We start from the raw sequence: 25,508 nt of genomic DNA on the forward strand, positions 1-25,508 counted from the left end.
CTTTAAAATGGGGATAATGATACCAAACTTCTTTCTAAAACACGTTGAGATCTGCTGATTAAAAGCGCGAAATAAAAGAGCTTGGTATTATTACTTTTCCCCCCATCAGGTAAGGCTCATCATGAATAACACTCTGAGTCATAAATGTATCAATTTTATTACAGTGGAAATATTCCACATTTTGTCATCATAAAATACATGAGAAAAAACTGGTGAATGGCACCTCATTTCCCTGAGTTCAGAGAAAATGGACTAGATCACATAAAACCACTTCTGGGAGTGGAAAAGAGTTGATATCAAATATAGTCACCAAAGGATTCATTCCTACCCAGTGAGCAGGCCACTGAGCAATCTCACATCCCATTAACAAAAATCTCAAGTACATCTAATTCCCTTCATTCATAGAATATCAGGGTTGGAAGGGACCTCAGGAGATCATCTAGTCCAACCCCCTGCTCAAAGCAGGACCAATCCCCAATTTTTGCCCCAAATCCCTAAATGGCCCCCTCAAGGATTGAACTCACAACCCTGGATTTAGCAAGCTAATGCTCAAACCACTGAGCTATCCCTTCCCCCAAATTCAGACGTCACACACACAAAATCTCTTTCTAAATGGCCTTCTACTTCCATCAGAGCAGACAATCCTGTATTGTTTACAGTTATAAATGAACTAGTTTTTGTACAAATCTAAGTGCTAGGCATGATATTCAGTCCTGCCTGACTTGTTTTAAAATAACCACAACTTGAAGATATTAGTTACAGTAGACCTCAGAATACACTGAAAGCCACATGAGTGTTTGCTAAATGGGTCATTAAAAATAGGTCACACATTGTGATGTGTCATAATAAATTAGCTAAAATAATACATATATAAAAGGCTAAAATATTTCTAAAATAGAGAGTCAGTGGTTGAGTCACATGTGCCAGGCAAGATAGATTTAGTGCATGATTGGGTTCAGTTTAAGCCCCATGTTGTGAAGATTTTCCTGTGACATCTTGCAACTTGACATAGTGCTAATAAGTCAGTATTTCTATGAGAAACAATAGAGACATCATTCACTGCATTGCAACAGCTAGTAATGTTGGAGTCATTTATGATTATTCTTATTTCTTATTACTTTGAGGTATTGAAAAAGATCTAGAGATGTATTTTTAAAAGTCTTAAAGACACACATCGCATTTTAGACACATTTTAGTCACCATTTGTTATTACGACTATAATGTGATTAGCACCCTTTCATATTGTATATCTCACATTCAAAGTAATTTACTTGCCTGACTCTCAGATCTGGTATAGATTTGTATAGTTCACTATTAAAATATTTTCCATCTCTTCAGCAACTTTCATCTCAAAACAATCCCAAGAATATCGATAAACATATAGGGATGTCCACATCTATCATTGACTGCATCCAGCTCTGGGGCAGAACATTATGTGTGTCTGACAGAACATAGCAACACTCCATAATAGTATAGGGCAAGAAGGGAGGAACACTATCTCCAAATGAAAAAGCTAGGAGAATTCTAGTTAGGTTGAATGTTTACTTGAATTGAAATTTGGCCAGGGTTAATATAATTCTTTTTCACTTTTTTGGTTTAAATTAGGTAGTTTTCAAAAGTACAAGTCCTACACCTCCCTTGAAGTTCTCCTGCCAGTTTTTTTGGTGTGATTTTATATGCACATTTTTCTGTTTATTAAAATCTTTTCTTCACTGCCCTCTATTGCTGTGTAGAAGATCAACCCAGACAAAAAGGGTGAAACTCACTATAAAAGGGAAACAGTGAAACTGACTATCCACACGGTATGGTTACATGCATAAAGCATTCAGACTGAAAAATATACCATTTTTTCTAATTTCTTTCTGTTACACTCATCTAAGGTATCACTTGTAACAGTAGAAGATAACACATTGTCAGACTGAAGTGTGATTTTTAAATTGCTGGTGCCCTAGAAAAAGCAGCAGAGCTTGAAAGGAGCTGGAATGGGATTTGCTGCTTTAAGGCAAGGCCTAGAGGACAGTTCCCTCTCACTGAACTAAGCATGTAGTTACCATTTAATCAACACATCGACTACCATTATTGTGAAGGGAAAATGTTCCTTGGTGAGCAACATCTTTGGTTTTAATCCAAACTGTGCATTTCACAGTGACTAACTGATGCTCATGTCATATTCCCCTAGTTAATCAAAACCAACCAGCTAGTGACTCCCACCTCCCCAGAAAGATACATGAACATGGGCTATGTAAGTATTATGGATTATGCTACCCTGTTCCAGCAGGTTTGTAAATCCCCGTGTCTGTCTGTCTAGAAAGCTTCACAGTTGAATATAAATAGAAACATTATCTCCCCCTTCTGTCCTCCCCCTCCATGTGGGCTGCACAGCAGCAGCACATGTCCAGAGTTCAAACACCCGCCACCGCAAATCTTTTACAGTGTCACTGAGCTCACAGACCTCCGATGGCTTCCAGGGGTAAGTTCTTCAGCGTTATCACTTGTCAGATGGCTAGCGAATGGCCCAGAAGATGGTATTCTAGTGGGCTCAAGTAGATCTTGCCCAGGACAGGGTCTTGCTAAGAAGTTGGCAGCACTAGTTTCTTCCCCTGCCCACCTCCTGGTGGAAGAATTACCTTCTCCATTTAGCATCCAGTCTCTTAGGTGATTCATTTCAGGAGTCGAGAGTCCCTGTGTATCGTTATTCCCATGGGGTGTAACTGCTGCTTGGCCCAGAAACTGTGACACATGTAAATTACTGTTGGTTCGGTCAACCTCATCGCTGGGTGATACCATAGATGTACTTGGGATGCCTTGTTTTCTTGACCTCCACCTCTGGATTTCCAGGTCTCGTTGCTCTTTAGGGAGCTTATCCAGCTGCTGAGCTTTCAGAATCGGAGATACTCTGAAGGTTCCTCGCACGGCCAATATAAGATACCTGGTGAAAGGTGAAGAAGAGTACTGCATTAATAATGGGCTTCACTGGTAATTTGCCACAACATGACAAAAATCTAACTCTGATCTTTCAGCTTCCATTGTTCTGCAGGTTTCTGGCAGAGAGGTGTAATATTTCTAATGGAGGCACTTAAATACACACAGTCCTCCTAATTTACAGAGTCATTTACACTTATGATACTACATAAATTATGATAATACAGGTTGTGCAGTCACTGCATAGAGCAAGGAAGGTCAGATACAGATTTAGTTTCAATGAGAGAAGCACTATCAGTCAGGACACTGGGGTTATATTCTCCCGTATTCAGAAAGGGGATGGGCAGAAAGGATCTTAGTTTAACATCTCATCTGAGGCTTGGAAGTAAAAAAAATCCCAGCTTGTGGGTGGCTCAGGAACCAGTCAAACAGTTGGCCTCCCTAGAGAGATTGTGCCTGTCTTTACACTACCAGGTCATATTTGAAAACCAAAGCCTCACCATAAGGACAGTTTCTGAGAAGGGTTTGGAACAAGATTTGGCCTTTGTCCACATGGCTGGCCAATATATACCCTAAACCAATTAAGAGGGACTGCTGTTTGAAACTGTGTTAAGAAAGGATCCAGTTCCCCTCTCTCCCATGCAGGAAGGGATCTTAACTCTGAAGTTCCCCTCACACTGAGATCAGGTGGTATGTGGAGGCAGAAGTGGGCAGGGAAATAGGGAAAGGTGAAGGGCACGGGGGTTTTCACTCTCCCAGTACAAGGAACAGAGGATTCTGTCCCAAGAAGTTGTGGACTGTTGGAAAATTGCAGAGGCTAGGGTCAGTCAGGGAGTCTCCTTGCTTTTATTCTGCCTCTGTTGCACCCACTCTTCTTCCAGCTCCCTGGCAGTGCCTGAAAGTTGAGCAAAGTTGCATGAAGCTGGGAGCTCACAAGCAGCGAGATTCATATTTTATTCTGAACAGGAAAGCATAGTAAAATTTTTCTGGTCGTGTGCATGGGGCATATCTCAAAGAACTACTATGCAGAGCTACTACAAAAACCCTGCACACAAGCAAGGGCAAATGAGGATGTCCTTCACCAAACAGTAAATGTCTTAGCAACTCCAACCTATAAAATCAATAAGTACAAGAAGTTGTGGACAAGAGGAGGAATTGAGGCTCAAGAATTTTAATCCTACCTCCTAGAGACAGTGAGGAGTCGGAAAGCTGTAAACTCCAGGTGGGAAACAGGGGAGATAACGAACAATCAGCATGCCAAGAGGAAGAAAGTCACAGCCAACAGAAAACTTAATTTGAGTGTGAGCCTGTACATCACAGGAAGGAGTGTTTTTGATATTACTCAGTTCTAGCGGGGGACTTCAAGCTGGATTTTGTGTGAACAGAAACTCCTAAAGACAATATTCTGGGGTGTCTGCAAGAGGGAACAGCAGTGCTCCACCCCTGTTATCAAGTCACAAACCTTAAGCTCAGTATCCTGCTGAGGCAGCAATGATCTCAACCTTGCTGAATCCCCAAGATAGAGACATGAATTCTTAACCATGTGTTTGATCTAGCTCTTCCTAGAAAGCTCAGGCTCAAAAATGACAACAGTAAATATGGGCTGATAGGAATGCAATCATCATACAGGAACAAAAAAGACAGTAAAAGATGCTGTATCCTGAAGACATGGGACTGCATTGAACTATGAGGCACTTCATCTTTACCTTATATAGCACAGCATATAAACAGAAGTAAATCTAAAAACACATGGAAAAATAGTATTTATTGGACAGGTATTTTTTGAGAAAAAAGTTATCTAGTCTTAAATGGTCACCTTTCTGATCATTTAGGCCCATATTTTATAAACTGTTTGAAAAGTGCTCTTACAGAATCCAATATTAAAGGAACTGTTTTCATAACTAGTATTTACAGTTCATGACAACCATAAAAGTGAAACTGACCAGAAACAAAAAGTGAAACAAACTAGTCTTATTTCATTGTCCAAGTTGAATGTAGTGCAAAAAATAAATTAGCAACATAATCTGGGAATAGGAGATTTGTTTTTATAAACTATTTCAGTTCTAATAACCTAAGGTGTTAACAATAACACACATAAGGAAGTGAAAGTATATATTTTAGCCTGTCACCGGTTAAAACAATAACATTATCACTGAATATTTTTCAATACATCCATTATTTGGCATATAGTTGTGACCCTGCCAGACACTCCCTACCTGCTGGCAGAGGACACACTATACTGTAACTCACAATAGGCCTGACACACTCAGTGGCTTCAACACATCATTGCCATGATATTCATTTAACAGGTGTCTTGTAATATATCATTTGAAAACTACCACCATGCTGGTCATTAATATTACCATGAAATGTATGTAACAATGTTGTATGTGAAATTACGCATGCCCTCTGATATTTTTTTGTAGTCTGTAAACAAAACCATTTTCCCTCATTTTTTCCTTGTCTGACCAGTTTGATCACAGGCAGAGGACAATGCAGGTACATTTACATATAAGGTAAACAAAGCCAACAAGCAGGGGAGAAGACCACTTAATGATCACAACCACAGACGGAGTCTGTACCCCTCAGGAAGCCTTCCTGGCTCTTGAAAGAGAGACAATGAGCTTTGGGGTAATATATGTGGGGGCAAAGAGATATTTGAGTCATCCATCTCCTGGGAGAACAAAGAAGCCAATTTGCTGTATCTACAAAAGATGAGTCCTCCTATTAAACTAGTTGGAGAACGCTGACAACTTAGTGTGAGTAAGAAATTGTGTTAGGCAAAGCTGTATCTTGCTAGAATTGAATTTTAGACACTAGAAAGCATATTATATTTCTTTTGTTTGTAACCTTTTGAGATTGCTGTCACTCTCTCTTGAAATCACTTAAAATCTATGATTGTTGTTAATATATGTATTCTTAGTTTACTATAAATCATCCCAGTGCCATTTATTAAGGTTGAGTTTATAGCCCCAGGTGAGCTAACAAGCTGTTGCATGTACTGGCTCTCAGGAGGCAGTGAACTTGGGGTTACCTCTTTAAGTGTCCAGTAAGAGGGACTGGACATTACAGAGGAGACTTTTTGGGGAGAGTTGGAACCAGAAGGGTTGCTGAGTTCCACCCTGCTAGAAGTAATTGGGTGGGTGGAACCAGGGTGAGACCACTGTGCTGTGAGCATGCTGCTGGTGTCAGGGCTCTGAGCCAAAGATGCACAGCACAGAGGCAATCAGGGTCCCAGGGCAGGTGGTGAGAGAAGCCCTTTTTTGTCTCAGTGAACCTCCAAAGTGTCACAATAGTAAACTAAGATTCTGGCTGTACGAAGATGTTTCTATATAAAGAAGATATTATTAATTATCTGCTGTAATGCATTGCCAAATTTTAAGATGTTAATTATTTAAAGATGTAGTATAATATAGGGACATGATAGAAGTAGATATTTTTCAAGATTTTACTGCATCTGGGGACAATTCAAAACTTAAACCTACCCTTTACCAAACAGTGGTACACTGAATATTGCTGTACCCATAATATTGAACACTTTTATAGCAGCTTTTCACTTGTAAAATCGCAAAGCACTTCACAAAAGAGGGTAAGCATTATGATGTCCATTTTATAGATGAGCAAAAGGAGTCACAGAGGTGTAAAGTGACTTGTCAAAGATTAGATAATTGTATGAGCCAACAGCTTAACTGAGAATAGAAGCCATGTCTCCAAGTTGGACCAAACATGACTCTGAGAGAGCTAAGGACAATATCGTTTTTATCTGTACAAGGCATCATTATCATCAACATCATTATTTTACCCTAATGCCCTCAAATCCCAACATTGGGAAGGAAAAAAAAAATCAAACGTTCAAACCTTGGTAAAAGTGCTATGACTGGTGTAATGAAGCACACTAAATAAAAGCTAGGATCTGACAGCTGATCCTCCATAATCCAGTAGGGGCTTGTGGGTTCATTACAAACAACGCAGACAGCATTGTAGATAGTTGAGAAGGTGAAGTAAAGCAGAAAACTTCCAATCATTGTGATCCAATGGAAGCATGTCTATGAACAGAAGCAGAGAACACATTAATGGCACCAAACACTGATGCTGGATCCCATGACTTTAGTTTTAGTACAGGGGAACATATAAGGATATTAGAAAAAACATACCTGTATCGATCATGTTATTGAGAACTACTGCATAATGCAATATGCATACATTACAGAATAAAACATGCCCTCCTCCACATAACTCATTCAAAGGACAATAACTTGCAAGTAAGAAAGACTATCTCTAAAGGCATGGCATAAAGTCTCCGTTTCTGATGCCTAACTGCAAGAATTCTGCATTGTTCTGTCCCAAAGACATTGTATGAATAATCAAAGGTATTTCAGGGAGGCAATTACTCTAGGCAAATCATCCATTTTTGTTGGCTCACTGATGATACCTCACTGCATATAAAGAAACTTATTTCCTTTGTGTGATCCAGAGTTAAAAAATGACTCAAAGACAATTCCATGGCTTTGTGTAGGCCCTATCTACACTACCATATAATCATATTTAAATACACAAAAAGTAAAATTGTCATCTGTACCCATCACGTTTACAGACATACCCAAGTTTTCATTTCTAGAGCTTGGTGCAAGAGAATTGTGAAGAGAGAGATGGTATTGATGGGGGTTCCAAATGTGAAGACATCAATGTCAGAGTCCTTGTATGTCTAGAAAATAGAAAAAAATCAGATATGCATTCTGACTAGTCAAGGTTTAAGAAAACAGTGGTGTTTTGGGGTATTTTTTATACTTCTTTAAAGAAGTAGTGTTTAAATCCTCTATGTACTTACCAAATAAGGGACAAAGAAGCAGATGAGACTCTGGTAGAAGGCATCCAGCACGGCAATACTAAAAGTTGACAGCTTGTAGGTCTGTAGGAAGTGAGGGATAACCATTATCATACTGTTTCTCCTAGTTTGTACTGCATCCATTTATGTATTTGCCTTTAAGAACCTGATCCTGCAGTTCTTATTCAGGCAAAACTCCCATAAGGGCTGAAGGATTGGGTCAAATGTTATTCTTTAAAACTCTTTTCCATGGAACAGTAAGTTTAAGGAAATGTAAAGTGATTGCACATGTTGACATTTAGGCCTTTATCATGACTTTTAATGCCACAGTTGCAGTAACAGGTAGGGTCACTATGGGAGTGGCAGGTTGATGAGGCCTTCAGAATGCCAGAGCACCAATGAGTATGCCCTTTGAAAACATGAAGAAATACATTCCACCGAGACCAGGCCAACAGCTGGAGTTAGAAGAGGGTGAGACCTCTTCAGAGAGTCTGTTGGCAGTCTGACTATCTTCCACACTTTGCACTCCAAGAGCTGGACTGTCAGAACATCAAAGTGAAACCAGTCTGAGTCATGGGTGCTCAGCACCTCTGAAAATCACACCCCAGACTAAAAATGTGGCTGCTGCATAAAACGGAGGAGCCCTGACTCCTTCTGTATTCCATTGTTCTGGGACCTGGAAAGGGCAGGTAAAAAATCTGCCCCCCAAAAAGGTTTTGCTTAGAACAAATTAGAAAAGAACAGTTGAGCCCAAGCTAGGCTAAACATTTTAAAATGACAGAAAAAAAAGTGTGTGCATTTGTAATAAATAAATAAAAGATCAGCCTGGTTCTCTGAACTTGATAGGGAGGTTTGAGAAAAAGCTTAATATAATCGCTTACACATATTCCCGGATTTTTATCAATTTTGGAGTATTCAAAGGAAAAAATGAAAGCATCCAGGCCTGGAGAAGCAGGGACACCAAACTCTTACAGTGACAAAAGAAGTACTTTGTATATTAAAAGGACTATTTCTAAACATAACAGCAGGAACACATATATACAATCTGCCAGCCTTTTGTTGATCTAAAGGCTTAAGTTTACGTGTCACTTTCTACTATCATCTTCACTTTAAAAGCTTTTCCTTTAGAACTTCTGCTTAGGGTACAAATACTCAGACCCCATCACAGTTTAATCATGGGCCATGCTGTTTTTACACTCAGCTGTTACCTTTCAACTCCACTCATTTATTTCTCCCTACACCCTCCAATAATGAAAAACAAAAGTCTTTACAAATTCCTCCACTTCATCTTTCTTCAGGTCAGAGACATTACACCCTTCTGATGTTAAGAGAGTCTTCAGGGTTTCAATGTTTCAGGCTTGATTTACCAATGCAGCTCTCCACTGACTTCAATGGACTTATGTTGTTTGCAGTGTTGTAGCTGTGTTGGCCCCAGGATGTTGGAGACATGAGGTGGGTGAAGTAATATCTTTTATTGGACCAACTTCCATCAAAGAAGAGCTTTGTGGAAGCTCCAAAGCTTGTTTCTTTCACCAGCAGACACTGATCTAATAAAAGGTACTACCTCACCAACCTTATGTCTTCAGTGGACTTACACAGGAGTGAAACTGGAGTGACTCAGTGGCCAATCAGGCCCATGAGATTTGTGACCACACCAATCCTCCGGTTTACACCTTCCAACCCAGCCCCATCATTTGCACCAGCACCCAGCCCAGCTTCCACCATCATCTCCACTCCAAGTCCACTCACAGGTACTTGCCATGACCCCAGTTACACAATCATTTGGGTACATGTCAGCAGAAGAGAAAGAATAAGTGGACAGTGGATATCGGGGGGGGGGGAGGAGGAGCATGAAAAGAGTTGAGAACCACTGTCTTATCAAACAGATAAGATCTCATACAGTTACGCAAGCAGCCAAGACCCACCTCTGAATTTTGCCCGCTCTTGTATAGTTCTGGCAAACTTAGGAGTGTTTCTGCAGATATATCTTTATCCAGGATTCCAAAAAGGATGGGGGGCATCGAGGTGAAAAAGAGGTTGAAGAAGATCATTTGCCAGTAATCTATCATAGTGGTCCCTGAGAAGCCACAGAAGAACTGGTACCAGAAGAGCAGGCTGACGTAGCTCTGTGAGAAAAGTGAACAGAAAACATCACAATGCATTATGAATAGACGCAGTCCCAACATTTCGAACTTGCAAGAAAAGTTGCTTTTGGTAAGTATAAATTTCATTTTACTTTGGGCTCCAGAAGCCACAAAGTCACAGATCTCCTGTGGCCTCTTCTTTGGACCTTCATCAATTGTGATGGTCTATTTGTAGCTTGTATGAGTTTCTCGTTTTGCAGTACAGAGTTAATCCCAGCCAATAGGTCCACCAATGGGGTTTAAATAGCATGGAGAGCTCTGAGATATCTTTCCACACGACATATCCATTCCACCTTTAGCTACTTAATATTCCACACCACACATCCATTTCACCCAGAGAGATCTTAAACAGATAGCTTTGCATTCCTTCACTTAATCAATGCAGTGTACCTTTAAGGAATATTTTGGTTTTAAATCAATGCATCACAGTGGATGTCCTTTAAGAAAATACAGCAGAGCAATTCAGTTATTCAGTTCTGAACACCATGTTTTAAATCCTTTTACAAAATTGGTTGTGACTGGAATCAAAAGGTCTCTCCCCACTCCCAAACGGTAGCGGGGAGATAATGAACAACAGCATTCCAGTTGAGAAAACTATTTCATGTAGCAAATAAATATCGTTTAAGCTTTGAAAGCATGCCCAGACCAAAAAAGTTTTCATTACAAATTTTAATATTGATAAGACATGATCCTTATTTAAAATGATGACTTTAAAAAAATTTAAAATGTGAACACTTTGAATTTTAAGTAAATAGTCTTTCATGCTCAGAATGTATTTCAAGTCAAATAGACTTGTTTGCACAGGCTTGCTGAAAGAGTATTACTCTCAAGTTTATCCACTTTACATTATTCTTCAATGCACAACTTATTTGCATACACATTACATTTTTAATAAAAATGCTAGATATGACTGCACCAGTGCTTGCAAGCAATTCCTATCAAATTAATAACAAAAATTCACAAGTTTCACAGGAAATTCTTGCCTAATGTAAAGTCATCTTCCATCTTCTAGCACTAATCTACCATTCCTTATGCAAATTTTATTTTGAGGTTCATGAGTGTTACTGGAAAAGTTTTGAAGTAAAAAAAGTCACTAAACTGAGGTATTTCCTCTTCTGGGACAGTACTATTTTTAACTCATACAGTGAAAGATCTAGATGTTACTTTTGTGAGTAACCATGAACTGTCCAAATGAAGAAAAAGGAATTGCAATTCAATGAACATTAATGAAACATGGTCTACAAGAACTGGTACTTTAAGTCACCTTGACTGAAGTAAACCAAGGCATCTAGGATCATTTGCATCTTACCACATTTTTGTAGAAGAAGTAAATCACCATCTTTGCCAAGCGAGAGTAGCACCAATGTCCATGGACCAGAAGCAGCTTCTTGAGATGTTTAAATCGAGATATTGCGAAGTCACTGGCCATCACAGCCTTAAATAAAAATGTATTGAGATTATTTATTAAAAATTCTATCTATTTCTCTACCCAACATAACCTGATTTAAGAATGAACAAGGAGGCAACCACCCACTATTGTGTTGACACTTTGAGGCTGATTAACTAACCAAAAAACCTATTCTCAATCTTCCCAATATGAACCTGCATCGTTCTGCCTCCATAAAATGCACCATAAAAATGTATTAATGAGTTTAGGATGAGGAGAGAGGGGGAACATCTGGAACAAAATTAGGATGAAAAGCAGCCCTGTACCAGTATCTTGGGGAAATTCTACAGAAGAGGTGATCCAGAAAGCAGGTGTTATTTCATTGATGGATATTCATCTGCTGATTTTTCAAACTTAGGATAAACATACATACATACATGTTAACTGATGATCTAGTTAGCCCCACAATGATGGAAAGGATAATGTCAGGATAGCAATAATGCCAACTTGTAGTTTAATTTCAAGTTGTTACACAAAATAAAGGTCCCTCTATAAGCCCTTGAAGCTACTCAGATCTACTTAATAAAAACAGAAAGGGGGATAAATTGAAGGGATACCTGCATGCCTTCTTGGCCAGAAATTCCAATCCCAACATCAGCTGCTTGAATCATACTCACATCATTTGCACCATCACCTTGAAGAGAAAAAAGAACCGATGTCCAGAAATATGAAAATACAGGATAAAATAATGTTAAGGTTTGGATCGTTCAGTGTTATATGCCTATATCTGAGAGCAACATCTCCAACTATTGCTGATAGACAAGTATCTTTACAACAACACATTTAGGGTTGCTGGTGCCTTGCCTTGTGGTCAGGTGGATTAGGATTAGGTCAAGCAGTCAAGAAAATTGGGTCTGATACCTCCATGCTGTGAACCTTTGGTTCACAAACTCTTGGGGTGAAATTCTGGCCCCATTGAAATCAATGGCAAAACTCCCTCTATAATACTTGCAACCATAAAGTAGTAAGCAGAGTCAGTGACTGAGGTGGCAATACATGAACTCATGTATTTTAATGATCATATTTCCCAAAGTACATGCTATTCTTTATGGACTCTGTACAAAAATAAATTTACTTCATGAGGTTCAGCTTATTTACTCCAACCATCACTAAAACCAAGCCAAACAAGAAAGCCTTTGAGAACAATTTGTTCCCCCCTCCTCCTATGGCAAAAAAGCAATTTTTCCATCTTATCATTACTCAAAAATGGCTTAAAACATTTAGATTCAGCCAGGGACAATGCATGGAAAAAATTCAGCCCAAAAGGGGCACGTTTTCAAAAGTTCTGAGTGAGAGAAACAAAAGTTACAATAATTTTACGACAACTTCCTTCTTGCACACTATCTGTATCACCTTATACCAAATATAAAGCATATTAACAATCACTGTTATGTTTTTCCTTTGTGAAACCCAAATTGTCAAAAGCATGCTTTTGTAATAATTCATTTTGTAGATTTCTTTGACTTAAATCAGAAATGTTAATGCAAATTATACAGTATAACAAGCCACTTTAAAACCACAATTCTACCCATCATAAGTTTGGTGACATTTTCAAGATCTTTGACTACAAGAATATCTCTGTGGCAAGAATATTCAGGTTTGTAGTGTAAACATGTAGTCTGTGAGCAAGGTAAACTAGTGAAGTGGCATAAACAAAAGGAAGTGTGGCAATATATATCTTGCTTTTACATTTTCCGTTTTTAAACAAAACTGATGCAAATCTATAAACGTAAAATTTATCAGACCTCTTCCCTTCCTGTTCATATTTTGTTTGGTCCCCGCAGGCTTTGGTTATGTTGTAAGTTTTTAAGTCAGTTCTGCAAGGATTTTAGTAGAATCACACACAGTGAAACAAGAAACTTGCAGATTTCACATTGACTAGTTTACTTGCAGGTTAAAAGCAAGCCTGTCAGTGTCCAATGCTGCTTTTGGGATATGTCTGTTTTGACAAATTGGAAAAAAATCCAGCGTAAAAGGGAATGTTAACATAACAAGCACAGTAACTATTATATGATTGGTTTTCTTGAACTGAAGAGTTTTAGAGGGAGGCGGGGAGGAAGAATTGCTGATATTCAAAGTTGCTGGGTGCCCTCATCTGATCTTTGATTTTAATGGGGACTGAGGTTGTTCAATGGTAGCAGGCTCTTCAAGAGGAAATTTCACCTGCAGAGCGTATGGCTATTGATAAGCAGAGAATATTTAGCACCATCTTTTCCCCACATGCTCATGATGAATATAAAAAGCATAAAACCAAAATAAATTTAGAATTGCAAGAGACTAAGAAAGTTATACCTATTGACAGTGTCATGACTTTTAGTTGTCTCCGCACTAGTTTGACCACCATGCTCTTCTGCAAAGGAGTGGCACGGCAGCACAAAACGGAGCGACAGTACTTTGCCAGCTCCAGAAACTTCTCTTCCAGCTTTCCTTGGAAAATGATGTTCAATGTTTTCCCATCAACTACCAGTCCAATGTCAGGCCTGGGGGCCACAGAGGCTGGTAAAGATGATGACAGGCTAATGCCAAAAAATTTCCATTTTGTTCTTTCAACATTAGAATTCTTCCTTACTTCTTCCAATGTTAAATCCAAGAGGGATTCACAGGTTTCCTGGGGGAAGATGAAATCATTATAGAATCACACTGGAGATGACATCAGTGATGTTCTCAGCTTCTCCACTCATAAAAAGTATGTTGAAAACACTGACCATTTTAACAGCTATTTGCTTCCAATATGACCATTCATTTTAAAAGAAAGTCTACCTTTACAAAGAGAGCCTATTTGTGTATGCAATGCAAAGAATTTGGGGAAAGCAACATGGAATAATTGTTTTTAATAATAAATTGCATTGTTGTAGCCTTTTCCTTGCAAGGATCTTAACATGCGTTCCGAAGAATAATGTTAGTAATAACAACAAACATCCCTATGAGGGATAGTGAAGGCATGAATCATATTTCTCTTTCAGACATGCACACATGAAATCTGACAACTCCCATGTGGGGGGGGATGGTGAAGGCATGATTCATCTCTCTCTCTCTCTCTCTCACACACACACACACACACACACACACACACACACAACCTGACAGGTTCAGATTTTTAAAAGTAGCCACAGGTTTTGAAAATTAAATAATGCGTTGTGACACATCAAGTGCATGGCATAGCTAGGAACTTAACCCAGGTTCCAACAGCACCTGCTTCTGTGCTTTAGCCACAAAACCATACTTCTCCCATTAGTGCATTTTGCTGTTTTGGACCGAATTCTTCTTTCAGAGGCATACAATCCCTAGAGTGGCTTAAACAGGAACTGGGTACAAACATATCCAAGGATAGATAACTTGTTCCAAATTCCCTTCCTTTCCCTAAGATTTCATAAGGGCACAGTAACAGTGTGACATACGGTGTCACCCAAAGTTCATCTTGCTGTTAGTGCTAAAAGTCTTTCTGAGGCATGGCATAGAATACCTGAAGAGCTACTCACTCCCTGTTTTTGCCTTCTCTCAGCCTTACTGAATGATGATTCAGTTCTAAAAGGTTATTTTCATGTTATAGTGCATAAGGTGCACCCGTAGGATGCTGCAAGATTTAAATTACACTTAAGTGGGAGGTTCGGAAACCAAACGTATCTCTGACACCTAAGATGAAGCTGTATCACTAAAATGTTCCTGGGGAACAGCACCTTTCCATGTGTAAACCAGGAAATATATACTGAAAATGTAAAGTATTTTTTAATTAATCCTAGAAAAACTGGCTAATTGCCTAGTGCTGGTCACTAGGAATACATCTAATTCTAGGGTTTTGGTGAGTCTTTGGGGTAACTGCACCCAGGAGAAGAAACGTCTGAGACCAGTGGGAAGAATGAGGGGTTGGGACCCCTTCTTGCAGTAGGTCCATCTGGTTTCATTCCCCACTATTCCTGTCAGGGAACCATAGCCCTTAATGACAGCTGCCTGCCCCTGCAGCTGGGCCCCACCTCTTCCTCAGCTAGGGAGGAAGTTGAGTGATGCAGAACAGTGCTGAAGGTACAGATGTCCTGGCACGGAGCCAAGGAAAGTTTGATGTTGTAGCCCAAGCTGGGCAGCTTGTAAAGTAGGTAAGAAGATTAAAGTTCCCTGCCAATTGAAGTGTGGCAGTATCAGTGAATATGGTGGACTAGAGATTTGGGGAGAAGTTTCCCACCTGTGCAGAAATGGGTCATGTAATTTTGGGCTTGGGAGTGGGGTGGAAAACAGTGCACCCTAAGGTACCTAAAATGGGCATATCTATCTTTAGCACCCTTGTACATATCACTGATTATGAGTGTTTTTGTCTTTAAGTAAAAGTGACATCACAAATACAGTAAAGGAATTTCCATTTTAAAAACCAGAACTTTACTATAGCATATATGTGCCACTGCCCTCTGCTGAATGGGATCAGAATGCTCAGCTGTGTGTCATGACTCATATACTGGCAACAGTTAAAGGAGATTTTCCTTTAGTTTAACTGGTTGGGGATTGTGCTTTTGGAACAAGAGGATCTGAGTCATATCCCAACTGCTGCCATGTAACTGCTGCCATGTAATTCTTGCCATGTAATTCTTCATGTAGCTATGAAGTCAAAGGTGATCAGGGATTTGTTATATTTACAATTTCACCAGTAATTTTTTTTAACATTAAAAAGTTATTTTCAAACTGCTAAATATAATTAAAGCCGGGTGCAAGTTTATTCACTCTCAGTATTGGGCTCACAGAATCACTGGTGCTTTTCAGTATTACACTGAATGCCAAAAGGCCCCCATATACCCATTTGAAATAAAAAACTTCAACTTTATATACAAATGAAAGTTTGCAGATACTATGTATATCCCATCAGGTCAACCAGGGCGTTGCACTTAGTAAAATACATGCCTCTGTTCTTTAAAGCAGACATTCGTATCAAATCAAATTTACACATTGAAGCAGAGAACATATTCCATGCCAGTTTCTGTATCAGCTTTGCATGCTTTCTATTTCCAAAGAGAATATATATATATAAAAAAAGACATTTGTACAGAATTCTGTTCCTGTTTGGGGAGCTGCTAGCCACGAACAAAAGAAGCTGCAAAGTAGGCCATCTAACTGCTCTATAAAAGTGTCCATCACAATAAGATATTCAGCCCTTAATCATTGGTCTCACATTCAAAGCATATTTAGTTAATCTGCACAACAGCTGCATGGAAGTAGGTGTGAAAGTAACGTGGCTGTCACTTGGGCAGGTAAATTACATGATCCTGCCATATGAGCTGTATCACAAGCATCACTCTTGATCCCAAGCAAAGCCTAGAGATGACTCGTTGTAGCCCACTTGTGGGCTGGTCCACAATTCTGGTCAGGAGTAGGGGTAATGTTCAGGGTGTCTTTTGGTTGGATTTGGCCTCCCACCACAGCAGAGTATGGGAAATGGGTAGATCTCTTCCATGGTGTTTAAGAATCAACTCACCATCTATGCAGATTAGAGCTGAACTGGCAGTAACAAACAAGTTCTTGTTGCACAATTCAATACTACTTTGTGCAGTAATTGTGCAGGGGTGGACTAGGTCTTGGAAATGAGCAAGCCTACTGGGTGGGTCTTGGGTTTAAGTGGGCTGATTAGTTAATGGACTGTTAGAATGCTCCGGATGTGAGTAATGAAAAGAGAGGAGGTGGGTGGCAGCTGCCTCCCCCCCTTTTAGGGCTGCCAGGGCAGATTGGCTTCTCATGGCATCTTATTTTGTCATCTGAAGTTATGTAAAAGTTGTGGTCACTTGGCCAAACTTGTGTCTATCCCCATTGGCACCTTCGATTTGCAAGAGTTCACCTCACTCTGCTCTGGTTGTTTCAGAAAGTTATAGGTCGCTCCATCGATTACTTGCTGTGGCTTCCCTTGTGGTGTACTGAAAACTGCTAAAATTAAAAGCTAACTTTGTAAAAGTAAGAGGTTTCCTGGTCCTGCTTGCAAACTAATGCACTCTCGAAGGAAGCATGCAATCTGGGTCTTGTGCAGATAAGCCAATCTAGAACAAGGTAGATTGAATTGTGACCCCCCCTGCTTTAAGGAGCAGCCTGCTTTGTCTCTCTTGGGTTTTCAGTTCATGTGTGTTAGGGTTCTGGACTTTAAGAATGAAAGTAGTATTATATTGCAACCTTCCAGAAAGAGTATTTTATGTTTTTATCTAACTTCTATGTGTGTATGCTATGAAAGATTACATCTCTGAGTAGCAGTGGCTCAGAACGATAACCCAGAGAAGTTACAGAGTGGTAGCCGAGTTAGTTTGTATCAGCAAACACAACGAGGAGTCCTTGTGGCACCCTAGAGACTAACAAATTTATTTGGGCATAAGCTTTTGTGGGCTATAACCCACTTCATCAGATGCATGGAGTGAAAATTACAGTACGCAGGTATAAATATACAGCACATGAAAAGTGGGGATCAGTACTAATGAGACCAATTCAATTAGGGTGGATGTGGCCCATTCCGAACAGTTGACAAGAAGGGGTGAGCATCAACAGAGGGAAAATTATTTTTTGTAGTGACCCAGCCACTCCCAGTCTTTATTCAGGCCTAATTTGATGGTGTCCAGTTTGCAAATTAATTCCAGTTGTGCAGTTTCTCGTTGAAGTCTGTTTTTGAAGTTTTGCTGTTGAAGAAACTCCCTGAAGAAGCACAGGAACAAATCTACACAGACACACCCTTAGAGCCACAACCAGGGGTATTCTATCTGCAACGCAAGATCCATATACCTGGGAATCCTGGACACCACATCATCTCCGGCATTGGCACCCTGACAGCAGGATTGTCTGGCTAGGTGGACTCTCTCCTCAGGCCCTACGCTACCAGCACTCCCAGCTGTCTTCAAGACACCACTGACTTCCTGAGGAAACTATAATCCATTGGTGATCTTCCAGAAAACACCATCCTGGCCACTATGGATGTAGAAGCCCTCTACACCAACATTCCAAACAAAGATGGACTACAAGCCATCAGGAACAGTATCCCCGATAATGTCATAGCAAACCGGATGGCTAAGCTTTCTGACTTTGTCCTCACCCACAACTATTTCAGATTTGGAGACGATTTATACCTTAAATCAACAGCACTGCTATGGGTACCCGCATGGCCCCACAGTATGCCAACATTTTTATGGTTGACTTAGAACAATGCTTCCTCAGCTCTTGTCCCCTAGTGCCCCTACTCTACTTGCACTACATTGATGACATCTGGATCCATGGGAAGGAGGCTCTTGAGGAATTCCACCAGGATTTCAACAATTTCCATCCCACCATTGACCTCAGCCTGGACCAGTCCACACAAGAGACAAATACAGTGCAAATAAGCAACGGTCACATAAACACCATTCCATACTGGAAACCTACTGATCGCTATACTTACCTACATGCCTCCAGCTTTCCTCCAGACCACATCACACAATCCATTGTCTACAGCCAAGCCCTAAGATGCAACCGCATTTGCTCCAATCCCTCAGACAGACACAAACACCTACAGGATCTCCATCAAGTGTTCTTAAAACTACAATATTCACCTGGGGAAGTGAAGAAGCAGACTGAGAGAGCCATAAGGGCACCCAGAAGTCACCTACTACAGGACAAGCCCAACAAAGAAAGTACCAGCACACCACTAGCCATCACCTACTGCCCCCAAGTAAAACCTCTCCACCGCATCATCAAGGATTTACAATTTATCCTGAAAGATAATCCCTCACTCTCACAGACCTTGGGAAACATGCCAGTCCTTGCTTACAGACAGCCCCCCAACCTGAAGCAAATACTCACCAGCAACCACACACCACACAACAAAAACACCAACCCAGGAACCTATCCTTGCAACAAAGCCCATTGCCAACTCTGTCCACATATCTATTCAAGGGACACCATCGTAGGACCTATTCACATCAGCCACATCATCAGGGGCTCTTTCACCTGCACAACTACCAGTGATATATGCTATCATGTGCCAGCAATGTCTCGCTGCCATGTACATTGGCCAAACCGGACAGTCTCTACGCAAAAGAATAAATGGACACAAATCAGATATCAAGAATTGTAACATTCAAAAACCAGTAGGAGGGCACTTCAATCTCCCTGGACACTCAATAACAGACTTAAAAGTGGCCATTCTTCAACAAAAAAACAGACTTCAACGAGAAACTGTAGAACTGGAATATGCAAACTGGACACTATCAAATCAGGCCTGAATAAAGACTGGGAGTGGCTGAGTCACTACAAAAAATAATTATCCCTTTGTTGATATTCATCCCTTCTTGTTAACTGTTGGGAATGGGCCACATCCACCCTAACTGAATTGGCCTCATTAGCGCTGATCCCCCAGTTGGTAAGGCAACTCCCATCTTTTCATGTGCTGTATATTTAGACTTGCTTACTGTAATTTTCACTCCATGTATCTGATGAATTGGGTTATAGCCCACAGAAGCTTATGCCCAAATAAATTTCTTAGTCTCTAAGGTGCCACAGGGACTCCTCATTGTTTTTCCAGAACTTTATCCACTATTTTGCGGAGTATGCCTGGGCTACTCGCTGTATGAAACTTTTATTTCCAGTGAATATACAGGTAATATTTGTGCAAATCAATGCTAGGCACACCACAGGGAGTACCTAGGAAATGATCTCATTATTTTTACAGGAGCATGAGAACTATTATGAGAAGGTTAAATGGAATGGACACTGCTGACCCAGACAAAGAGGCAGTGCTAAATGTTCCCTACTAAATAACTAATTTCTTTTGAAGCCTAACTACCCTAACTCCATGAAGGAACGTGCAGTACACCTTGCTATAAGGTTCTGAAGGCAATGGAATTTACATGTGCACATTTTTTCCAAGCTGACTCCTGCAGTACTTTAAAATTGTCCTCCTACAGAAATCGCCTGGAGCTAAATTATCATGGCAAGTGAAAATTCCATTGCAAGGAGCAAAGCCAAACATCAACACTATTATGCAATCAGGCACTTGAACTGCAAAATTATCATTTCTCAAAAGCATAATATTCAATGCCCCCTTTTTCTTGGGAAAAAAAAAGATTATTTTCATGTGGAAAATTCATTATATTTTAATTTCATAAAAATAATCTATAAAACCTGCTTGGACTCTGAATCATACAGCATGATGTGTGATCTAAAGAGTCAAAGGCCCTTCTCCATTAGGCCTTGAGGGATTTTTTTTTTTTTGGCTTTTCAAGAAGCATTAATACAAAATGAAGCATTTCCAAACCCCAGATCTTTGAAGGAAATGGAACTTTCCAGCAGGCTTTTCACCTTTTTCTGGACGTACCTTATTTTCAGTATTAATGGTAAACACAGTGTGTTTTTGGTTCAGAAGTTTACAAGAATATGCAATATTAACTGCTGTTTCCTGCTTGTCTCCAGTCAGCACCCAAATTTGTATCCCAGCCTCGCGGAGAGCTGCAATAGTATCGGGCACTCCATCTTGCAGCCGATCTTCAATCCCTGTTGCTCCTAGTAAAAGGGGAAGATGAGAAGTGAGCCAATTTATTTCCCTTTGAACGCTGTAGTGAGATGGTTTTAAAAAAAATATCAGAAATCTTTGATTCTAAATAAATAAAGATCCAGCATGTATCGACAGCTAAGCCAATGCTACCTTCCAGTGGTTGATATAGACTTCAAAAGGCATAAAATTAAACCTGCATTGAGGGGAAAATCTTTACGCAGATTCCCTAAATTTTTGCATTATCTCAAGCCTCACATCAGTCCTGCAGGAAATATATGGATGAATACTGAATAGTTCTAAGTGATTAACACATACAAAAATCTGCATTTAGATTGAGATTTAAAAACAAACAAACCACCAGCAATCAATGACTAGTGACCATTCATTTTACTTGGCACTGTAGTGTCTCATTTCATTTCTTTTGAATACTCCAAAATGACAATGTACTGGCCAAGGAATACACTACGTGCATTTTTTAAAAAGTATGGTATCAGTTCCCAACACAGGACCTAGAAAGGATGTAATTCTACACTGAATATTGGCTGTTTTAATCGAAAGACACTCTGCGGCAAGTCAGATGTTTCTTCCATCAAAGGAATGAGATAGGATACATCAAATTTCCTTTTTTGAAACGTGAAAACTTAGGTGAAGAAGCCAATACTTATACTGAAGGTAAATCACCATATGAAAGAGTGATAAACAGTCATCTCTTATCTCTTCCACTAGAGGCCAGTTTAAAGTTGCTGTAACAGTGATACTGTACATTAAAGATCAGTATTACTTGAAGCAGAAAAGGATACTTCTCTGAGGAAAATTAAGTAGGAGTGCATACAGAGGGTTTGTAGTTGGCAAAGGTGATAGATTTTGACAGCTACACTAGCTTACCTACAGCGCTGTTTAAAGTATTTACTGTTATTATCCTAATTTTTTACAAACATCATTGCAGAGATTATGGAGAGCCATAATAACAACAGGCTGCAATTATATAGATCAGGATGACAAAGTGTTGAACATACAGCACATAGGGAAATAGGTTAAACCTAAGCTCCTTTGCAAAGCCAAGCCTAAAATAGCAAAACATTTGGACTCAAGATAGAGAACATTAAACTACTCTCATTTTTAGAAAATAATGCTGCTTTGATCCTATACTGATGGGTGCCGTATAAGTACCTAGATAGATAACTTTTTGCATGATTACTATAGTTTTTTCAAAGTGGAGAAAACTAACAGCAGAACACAGATAAATCACAAATCCATTGGTAAGCATGTGTGTATACAGAAAGAGTGCATATGCACACAAACCTTAGGTACCAATATAAAACACTGTGCACCAGCGTTAGTGCTCTGGACACAGCTTATGCATATAAAAATATTTGCCCTTGGAAGCTACATCCAGCACTAATATATTTGTACCAAAGAATTGCAAAGGGCCACAGGAAGACCTTTTAATATAAATTTGTCTGAGTCATTGTTACTTTGGTTACCAAAAACATCACTTGAAAGCAAGCAATATTTCACTCAGTAACGAGTCTTTATTTTTAGCTACCTAGCAAGGTGAGTTTGGTCTCCAGATGCTGTGCTGTGCCCATTAGTAGCTCATCTCTGTTGTCAATCGCTGCCTCTGCCTCACGACGAAAATTGGCCCATTTCCGAAAGTCATCTTCACTCAAAACCTGTGCAATAGGGATACAGGTATGCCACATATTCAGATTTAGGTAAAGCAGTTGCTCAAACTGTGTGTAGTCTGTGGCCCACCGTGGTGCAACACAACCCTTTCCTGGTGGTTCACAGAATGAAACAGAACCAAGAATCAAGCAGTGGGAAAGAATTGGGGAGTTGTGAGAGGAAAGATATCCATGAAAGGAGCACTCTCTCAGCAAAGCAGTATGGATGCATAATGGAAAGTTTGCATAGGCAGAGTATTGTTGAGGTAGAATACCAAGTAACAGATTTTTTAGAGAATCGTCGGCTACAATTGAAGATGCTTATGTTTTAAAAATAACTTCTTTTTTTTGCATTTGAGTCTTATCCTGTAAAGCACAATCTTGCATCTATTACATCAGTCTATTGGTATAAAATATTTGGATGCAACAGTTTCAGCATTATGTCTTTCCCACTGAATCTAAGAAGAGCTCACCTTGATCTAAACTGGAGAAATAGGGCAGCAATATTTTGGATCCCAGAGTGGTAATTACTACCCCTGAGTCCATTTGCAACGTATCACCTCACCTTTAACCTTCCCCAACTGAAAGCTGCATGGACAAGTAGAAATGAGGAAAAACAGACCTGATTTCTCAATTTGCATAAAATACTATAGACAGCAGTTGTCTCATCTTTAGGAGAGGCATGGCCTGGAAAGACAACTGGTCCCAGTGCTGTGCACCAAGGACCGAGAGAGAGCATTGCATGCTGGGACATGTTTCTGAAGGCTGGACTCCAGACCTCCATGGGCTGGATTTTACCCATAGGCTGAACTTTCATCACTACTGTATTAAAGCCATCAGGATAAAGCACAACTGCTCCAAATTGAGTACAAGATGTTTGAAAGCCAAATGCCAAATAAAATTTAAAAGAACAGCTTATAAATTGTGATTCTGTTTGATCTTGCCTGGAATCACTAACTAGGAATAGATAGGGTAGTCTTAGGAGACAGATATTGCTGACCAAACCCATCTAGATAAAAGATTTTGTCTCTGACAGTGACCAAATACTTCAGAAAAAAGTGTAAGATCAATTTGTTCATAGGAAAAGTTCCCTTCTAATCCTAGGCAGTTAGGATTTGGCTTGTAGCTTTATGCATAAGGGTTTATAATTCTCACATTTCTCAAGTCATAAATCTGTTCACATGTACAGGACATCATTAACAAATACTTCTTACCTTCTTAGCTATGCACAGGGTTCGCAGGCCAGATCGTGCATACCAGTCAAGGTGTTTCTGTGTTTTAGAATGTATTCTTATCAGCTTCCTCCCCATATTAATGTCAGCTGTTAAATATAAGCAGTCAGCTACTTATTTCTAGTACAAAGCGTTCCAAATCCGACAGCAAAATAAAATAAAATAATAATAATAATTAACAGGCAACATAGGAGCTGGTGTACTAACAAAACAGCAATTCCTTGCAAAGCCCATAAATATTAATTTGTGTTCCATAACTCCACAAGCACATGCTCCAAGATGGCATTTCTTGGTCTTCTTTATGTTACTGCTCTATTGCTGCCAAGTTAAACTACAGTGATCGGGGTTGTATGACAATATTATTGCAAAGTACACCATCCAGTTAGGTTAGGCTGCCTGTGGATCTTAATTAGCTTTTTCCATATTCCAAGCATTCTTCAGGTTAAACAAACACCTCAATTTTGATCTGCAGCAATAATACTATAAGGGACTTGTTATTCCTGTATAATCCGAAAGCTTGGATATAATATTGTATGCAGGAAAAAGTTCTGTAAACTTAACAGACAACATAGCGATAATAGTTCGCTAGCTGGTGCACTAATTACCTTTGGCAGGATCTTCCAGTAAATCCATTATGACAGAGTCAGCTCCCTTGGTGTAGACAATTATCTCATTGGTAAAAGGGTGCCTCACCACCACAGACATCCTTTTTCTGACTGAGTCAAAACCCAAGGTGCAAAGTATGTCAAAGGTCAGGAGGGTACCTTGTGGCAACCTCACAGTTACCTGCTCAGGGGTCCTGGACATTAAAGTGAAACTGTAAGCCCGGGCGGCATGGACAAGGGCTGCCTCATCTGGGCTCTCAGCCTCGTAACAAAATTCTGGTTGCAAATGGCCTTTACTAACAGACCCAAACACCTCATCCAGAGAGGCGCCCCCAATCTCTGTGCTGTCTTTCCTGGGCATTGCATCGGCTCTACCATCACCATCGTAGTCACCATCTGCTGAGTTGGAGCAAGTGTGGGTGGAAATGTCATCTTTGTTATAGGAGTCTGTGGCAGCTGGATTCTCTTTACTGTTCTTTACATTAACACTTGCTCCTAGGTCTGAACTGGACTGAGTCAATGAGAAAGATTGACCAAGGTTTGCTAATTTTAGCCGTTGAAGTAGCTGGTGAATCCTCTCCAAGGAGATTCCTGATGGTTTCATCAGTGGTGGCACTGTAACCTTGAGACATGAGAAGACATTAGGAACATTACACCTGAAATTAAACAAGGTGAGCCACAAGAACATTTGCAAATTCCCACTGCAGTGCTGTGAATCAAAGTAATGATTTTTTAAAAAATATGCAGCTGTACTTTTTCTAACTAATTATGTCAAGGGATTTTCAGAACAACAGGTAAGCTGGCTTCTAGATTCAATGGTGATCTATGGCAGAGACAGAATGGTGCCCTAAAAACCTCACCAAGTACCTGAGATAATTAAGCAAGGTTTTACATTGAGAGAACCTTGTAGCATTAAAAATATTTCCTCAAGTACAAGGGAATGCTGCAGACACTGAGGTAGCCATATTGATTTATCTTACTTAAGATTGGCAAGTTCTTAAGGGCCACCGTGGTAGACAGGGAGATATGTAGGTAGGGATGGAGAGGAGTTATTTAATTTAAAAGCCAGTGTGGACACAAAACCAAAGGGATATAACTAGCCATCAACAAGTTTAGGCTTGAAATAAGGCAAAGGTTTCTAACAATCAGAGGAGTGAAGTTCTGAAACCTCTTCCAAGGGGAGCAATGCAGGCA

At 39.9% G+C, this 25,508-nt stretch overlaps 1 protein-coding gene across 1 annotated transcript in view; it reads right to left on the reverse strand.

Annotated features, from left to right (window-relative positions):
* Positions 1 to 591: 591 nt before the first annotated feature.
* ATP10B (ATPase phospholipid transporting 10B (putative)) overlaps positions 592 to 25,508 on the reverse strand; it is a 264,174-nt gene continuing 239,257 nt past the window's right edge. Inside the window, exons 12-23 of the mRNA XM_043490568.1 lie at positions 24,315 to 24,936; positions 23,692 to 23,798; positions 22,360 to 22,486; positions 20,637 to 20,821; positions 13,631 to 13,946; positions 11,896 to 11,972; positions 11,201 to 11,326; positions 9,673 to 9,873; positions 7,751 to 7,831; positions 7,523 to 7,627; positions 6,781 to 6,968; positions 592 to 2,929 (exon numbers count right to left, since the gene is read on the reverse strand). Coding sequence (XP_043346503.1) covers positions 2,428 to 2,929; positions 6,781 to 6,968; positions 7,523 to 7,627; positions 7,751 to 7,831; positions 9,673 to 9,873; positions 11,201 to 11,326; positions 11,896 to 11,972; positions 13,631 to 13,946; positions 20,637 to 20,821; positions 22,360 to 22,486; positions 23,692 to 23,798; positions 24,315 to 24,936 — 2,637 coding nt within the window. The 3' untranslated portion in view covers positions 592 to 2,427. The remainder of the gene's footprint in view (positions 2,930 to 6,780; positions 6,969 to 7,522; positions 7,628 to 7,750; positions 7,832 to 9,672; positions 9,874 to 11,200; positions 11,327 to 11,895; positions 11,973 to 13,630; positions 13,947 to 20,636; positions 20,822 to 22,359; positions 22,487 to 23,691; positions 23,799 to 24,314; positions 24,937 to 25,508) is intronic.

The sequence above is a fragment of the Dermochelys coriacea genome, chromosome 8, assembly GCF_009764565.3.
Source record: "Dermochelys coriacea isolate rDerCor1 chromosome 8, rDerCor1.pri.v4, whole genome shotgun sequence".
Classification (NCBI taxonomy): Eukaryota; Metazoa; Chordata; order Testudines; family Dermochelyidae; genus Dermochelys; species Dermochelys coriacea.